General features: G+C 45.3%; 1 protein-coding gene across 2 annotated transcripts in view; it reads left to right on the top strand.

The window, feature by feature from the left end:
- Positions 1-5846, top strand: part of Tm7sf3 (transmembrane 7 superfamily member 3) — a 42755-nt gene that overhangs the window by 22749 nt on the left and 14160 nt on the right. For both annotated transcript variants that reach the window (XM_005379116.2, XM_005379117.2), the window contains exon 6: positions 1747-1924. In XM_005379116.2, coding sequence (XP_005379173.1) covers positions 1747-1924 — 178 coding nt within the window. The remainder of the gene's footprint in view (positions 1-1746; positions 1925-5846) is intronic.

The following is a 5846-nucleotide window of genomic DNA, read 5'->3' as shown; positions in this document are numbered from 1 at the left end:
GGCTCCTTTGAGGGCCTGGCCCTGTCTGACTGCCTATAATATTTCTATCTAACTCAGCTGCCTGTAACATAAAGAGCAACCTTTACAAGGAATATTTGAGGTTAAGGACTACTGCATGACACAACAGTTTGTAATGTTACTTTATTTGAGAACCTGGGAGACAAAAATAAATTGGGGCCAGGCATGGTGGTGTACACCTGTAATCCCAGCACTCGGGAGGCTGAGGCAGGAGGGTCGTTGTGAGTGAAAGACCAGCCCAGGCTACAAAGTGAGCTCAAGGCCAGCCTGAACTGCCTAGTGAGATCCTGTCTCAAAAAGACACACACAAAAAAGGTGGTAATCAGCTGTATAGCTACTAGTAATAGATGCCATTTGTTGGATATTTACTTTGTGCTGGTCGTCGTGTATTGGGGACCTGGCCGAGATCCCCAACTGCCTGCATGAGGATTATGGCGAAAGGATGAAATAAGAAACAGAGGCACATTTAGTAATACACAAAGGGGAGGGTGGGAGGTCCATGCCTCAGGATGGGCAGAGACAAAGAAACTCTAAGCAGCCACTACTGGCTGTCTACAACGATTGGAGGGCTAGTGGAAGGGTCAGGGTCAGCCGCAGTGGGCAGCAGATGATTTGGGATGACTCAAGAAGGATCTTGCCCTGGGGCATTTTTTTAATCTTAGTGGTTTCAGTTTAGTCCTAGTGGGTGGGGGAGGATGGCCCATCCCTGTAAAGAGCTAATGGGAAATCTCAAAAGGGTGATAAGGAAAATCCCAAACCTCCATTTATCGTTTAGGGAAGCATGCAAAATTTGCCTTTGTGAATTTGCGGTCCTCAACAACCATGCTAAGTGCTAAATAGAGTAGCTAGCAAGTTAAAACAATTGCTATTCTTAAATTGTTTTTTGGGTTTTATTTGTTTGTTTGTTTTTTGTCTTTTTTGAGACAGGATCTCGCTATGCAGTTCAGGTTGGCCTTGAGTTGACTTTGCAGCCCAGGCTGGTCTCAAACTTGCAACGATCCTCCTGGGGCTAAATCCCCAGCCCCTTAATGTCCTTTAGAAGCCAGGAAAAGTTGTTTCCTTGCCCTTTAAATTCAGCTTCCCAAGTGCTGGGATTACAGGCATGCGCCACCATGAACGGCTCCTATTCTTAAATTGTTTAAAATCTAAGAAATGAAAAAAAATATTTCTTTCAACTAACATTTATACACTACTTTTGTCACATTTTACTTAATTCTTCTTCTTTTTTTTTTTTTTTTAATTGTGCTGGGAATTGAACTCAGGACCTTGCGCTTGCCAGGCAGGTGCTTATACCACTGAGCTATATATCCCTGGCCTCACATTTTACTTAAGCTACTAACTTTTTTTTTTGTCTTTTGGTCTTTTTTGAAACAGGATCTTGCTATGCAGTTCAGGCTGGCCTTGAGCTAACTTTGTAGCCCAGGCCGGTCTCGAACTCACAACCATCCTCCTGCCTCAGCCTCCCGAGTGCTGGGATTACAGGCATGTGCCACCATGCCTGGCAACTACTAACATTTAACACACTATAGAAAATCTCTGAAGTGTTCTCTATAGGCATTTGTCTCTATTAGCGCATATAAACTGTGTGGGGTGGCCTTTTGAAAAAATGAAATCCGTTGGTGTATACTTTAAACAAAAAATATAATTCAATATTTTATGTAGGTAGGCTTACAATAGAATAGCTTTAAAAAAATCTCAGTATTAATCTTGCATTATTTTTGGCTTTAGGTGGTGACCCTAACAGCTAATGATAAGACAAGTGTTTCCTTCTCCTCCCTGCCGGGACAAGGGGTCATTTATAATGTCATTGTTTGGGACCCGCTCCTAAATACCTCTGCTGCTTACGTTCCTGCCCACACATATGCTTGCAGATTTGAGGCGTCAGAAGGCAGCTGTGCCTCCCTTGGTGAGTATGTGGGTTTAAACATCGTTAGTGTTCTTTGGCTTGGCAGGTCTGTTTCTACTAGCACAGAACGAAGAATGATAAAAGATGCTTCTGCCCGGTGTTCGCGCCTTCTTTTCTACATAGGCCTTTCGAGCCCTTAGCATTCTTCCAGTGTTCTAAGCAGTGAATGTATCGGGGCCTGCCACGCAGAGGAAGCAGCTGGTGTGAAGCCCTGCTCCGAGCCTGCCGTGGGTCTGCAGCAGGGCAGCAAGCACAGCCGGCTGGAGGAGGATGAGAGTCAAAGGGCAGGCAGCTCAGAGTGCAGCCTTGTAGGTCATAATATGGACCTTCGCCTTTGTTCTGAAGGAAGGGGGGTGCTGGGGATGTAGCTCAGCGGCACAGCGCCTGCCTGGCAAGCGCAAGGTCCTGAGTTTGATTCCCAGTACCAAAAAAATAAATAAGTGAAGGAAGTAGAAAGGCATGGGAAGATTTTGAGCAAATAGTGCTATGAGCTGATGCACTTTGATGAGATCACTGGCTGTTTTGGAAGAAAAGACAGGGGCAGGGGCAGAAATAGCAAGCGTGATTAGGAAACCACTGACTTAATCCAGGTGAGAGATGACAGTCATTTATGGAGAGCATGGCCCTGAAGGCATTGTGAGATCTATGTGTGTGTGTTCATGTATCTTGAAAGAGCTCTTCAGAAGAGCTGCAAAAATGACAGAAAGAACTTTTTCATAGTCTTCACCCTGCTCTTATTAGCTCATGTGCTGTTTGCTTTTCATTCTTTCCGTGTACAGACACATGCATACATATGTAATGCTTTTTTAGTCTGAACCATTTGAGAATAAATTGTACAGATGAAGACCTTCTAGTTTTAAATACGTGTGTTTATTCCCTTACGTAATCCTAGGAAGATGATCAAAATCACAAAATTCACATTGACACAGTACTATGACTTAATCTCCTGGTTTTGTCACATTTTACTAGTTGTTCCATTATTAATGTCCTTTTTTTTTTTTTTGGTTTTTTCTCTGGTACCAGGAACCGAACTCACGACCTTACGCTTGCCAGGCAGGCGCTTTTGCCGCTGAGCTAAATCCCCAGCCCCTTAATGTCCTTTAGAAGCCAGGAAAAGTTGTTTCCTTGCCCAAGGTCCAGTTCAAGATCCCACTTTGCTTTTAATTGATACATTTCCATATTCCCTGAGAACCTGGACCAATTCCTCAGTCTGTATTTGTCTTTCAAGAGTTTGATCTTTTTTGAGGAGTACAGGCTATGTATTGAGTTACTTTGATGTTTTCTGGCCTTTAAATTCATGTTTTTTGTAGGAAGACACAAGAAGTGATGGTGGCTATTTCTCATGCAATGTGTCTGTCCACAGCTAGTGGCGATAACTGTGATTACCTGGTTAGTGGTGTCTGACAGTCTTCCCCACCATAAAATCATTGTTTTCCTCTTTAAGTATCTTTCAGGTGATAATTTTGAGTGCTTTTAAATCTTATCCTCAGACTCCTACTTGCTAATTTCTGAACCCAATGATTTTCTTGTTTTGTTTTTTTTTTTTGTCTTTTTGAGACAGGGTCTCACTATGCAGTTCAGGCTGGGCTTGAACTCACTTTGTAGCCCAGGCTGGCCTCTAACTCGAATTCTCAAGATCCTCCTGCCTCAGCCTCCTGAGTGCCAGGATTACAGGCATGTGCTACCACACCCAATTTGAACCCAGTGATCTTGGCCTGAAACATTTATTATTAGGTGGTTACCAAATGGCATTTTTCTGCTTTTGTCCCAGAGTGGGCTACATTTGGCCAATGAGTGGCTGAGTATATTCTGAAATAGGGTATGGTGATGGGTTGGGTGGGGATTTGGGGAAAAGTGGTGGAAAGGATGACTTTGTAGTTTTCTGGCCTGAGCAAGTAGAGACAGAGCTTCTACTCACCGAAGGGGGAAAGACCCAGGAGCAGGTTTGGGAAATACATACCTAGAGTTCAGTTTCAAGAGCCCTGTTAAGCATTCAAATGGAGATGTTCCTTTGATAAGTGGTTATATGTATCAGATGGAATTCAAGGGAAGGTCTGGGTTAGAGATGATCTTGGAAGTCATCAGACTAAATATGTGGCATCAGTAGCCATAGCCTGCTGGTTTCATTGGTGGAATGAGTACGTATTAAAGGGAAGGGGTTCCGGGAGTGCGCCCTGAGGGGTTCTGTGTGTATGGAGCTCAGGACATTGAAGAAGATCCTGCAGAGGTACTTGGGAAAGAGCAGCAGAAGTGGCAAATAGCAAGCTGGATTTTTGCTTATTTGGTTTGGTTTTTAGAAGTGCTGGTTGTCAGACTTGGGGCCTTGCATATGCTAGTCTAGGGCTCTAGCACTGAGCTACACCCTCACTTGATGTTTTTTGAAGGCAGTAGGAGAAAGTATTTCAAGGAAGGTGGAGTTGAGTGATCAGCGGTGTCAGATACTGCACAGGGGTCAGCTAAGAGACTGAGAAGTAACCACCGGTGTCAGCATCAGGGAGGCCCTGGTACTAGACAGAGCTGTCGCAGCGGAGTGGTATTTGCGCAGAACAAACAGGACAGAAACTAGAGAAGGAATTCAGATAGCTCTTTCAAGGAGTTCTGCTCTAAGAGGGAAGCCTATCAGATGCGCTGGTGCCAGGGATTAGGGTTCTCTCCCTCTGTAGAGCTGGGTCCCAGTGTTTAGGAAAAGAAAAACTGGTGACACTTGTTAAAACACAGCAAGGGCCGGGCGTGGTGGCACGTGCCTGTAACCCCAGCACTCAGGAGGCTGAGGCAGGAGGATTGTTGCAAGTTCGAGACAGGCCTGGGCTACAAAGTGAGCTCAAGGCCAGCCTGAACTGCCCAGCGAGACCCTGTCTCAAACAGACAAAAAGAATTAAAAAATAAAACACAACAAAGAAGACTTGACTCAAGGGGAGGGGCATTGCAATAGGGATAGGGACTGCTGCAGTGGGATTTTGCAATGGGGAAGAGAGTACACTCAGCTTCCAATACAGCATGGGAAGGGCGGGATCGATGGGTGGAAAATTACTCAGAGGACATGAGGGGCACAGATGATTCTGTCTAAACTGAACGAACAGGATTCTGCTGAAGACAGTCCAGGGTGGTGAGACACCACTTATGGGACGGTACAGGATGAGAAACATGATCAGATATGGTGGGTGATCAGATAATGGGGCAGGAGCCCTTGCTAATCTGATAGATCAGATTTTGCTGAAACTGAGTTTTACCCGGATGTGCACAGCACTCTGAGAGGGTTCAGGAGCCTGACCAAAGTGTGGTCATGCAAAGACTCTGTTACCGCCCACTCTTCAGATCCTTCGGAAGTGTAATGCAAGAGACCCAGGCAGATACAAGCGTGTTTTTCTTTTTCATAGTATGGGGGCTTGAAACCAGGGCCTTCACACTGAGCTACCTCCCCAGCTTCTTCTCTATTTTTTGTTTTTTATTTTGAAACAGGATGTCACTGAGTCTCTAAGTTGCCCAGGCTGGCCTCAAACTTGGGATCCTCCTGCCTCAGCCTCCTGAGTGCTGGTATTATAGGTGTATGTCACCATGCCCGGCTTCCACATTGCCTTCTGTCTTTGTCACTTTTTTATCACTGGGGCAAATACCTGGCACCCACAGTTTAAAGGAGGAAAGGTTTATTTTGGCTCATGTTTCAGTTGGCTGGCTCCAAGGTGAGATAGAATGGCTGAGGGAAGCTGCTCATGGAAGGGCAGGAGCGAAGCAGGGAGCAAAGGGAGAAGTGGGAGAGGGACATAAATCTTTCCAGGCTAATCCTGGGTGACCACCCTCTTCTGACCAGACCTCAACCCCTCACAGCAAGTGAGCTGAAAGCACCAGTAATCCAGTCACCCGCTTTGGGCACATGAGGCTTTGGAGGGACAGCTAGATGTATGTAATAGCACATTTCTTTTTT

Source organism: Chinchilla lanigera, unplaced genomic scaffold (assembly GCF_000276665.1).
Source record: "Chinchilla lanigera isolate Chin_1 unplaced genomic scaffold, ChiLan1.0 scaffold00012, whole genome shotgun sequence".
Taxonomy (NCBI): domain Eukaryota; kingdom Metazoa; phylum Chordata; class Mammalia; order Rodentia; family Chinchillidae; genus Chinchilla; species Chinchilla lanigera.
The sequence above is the reverse complement of the archived record's forward strand: the minus strand, read 5'-3'. Positions and strand labels throughout refer to the sequence as shown.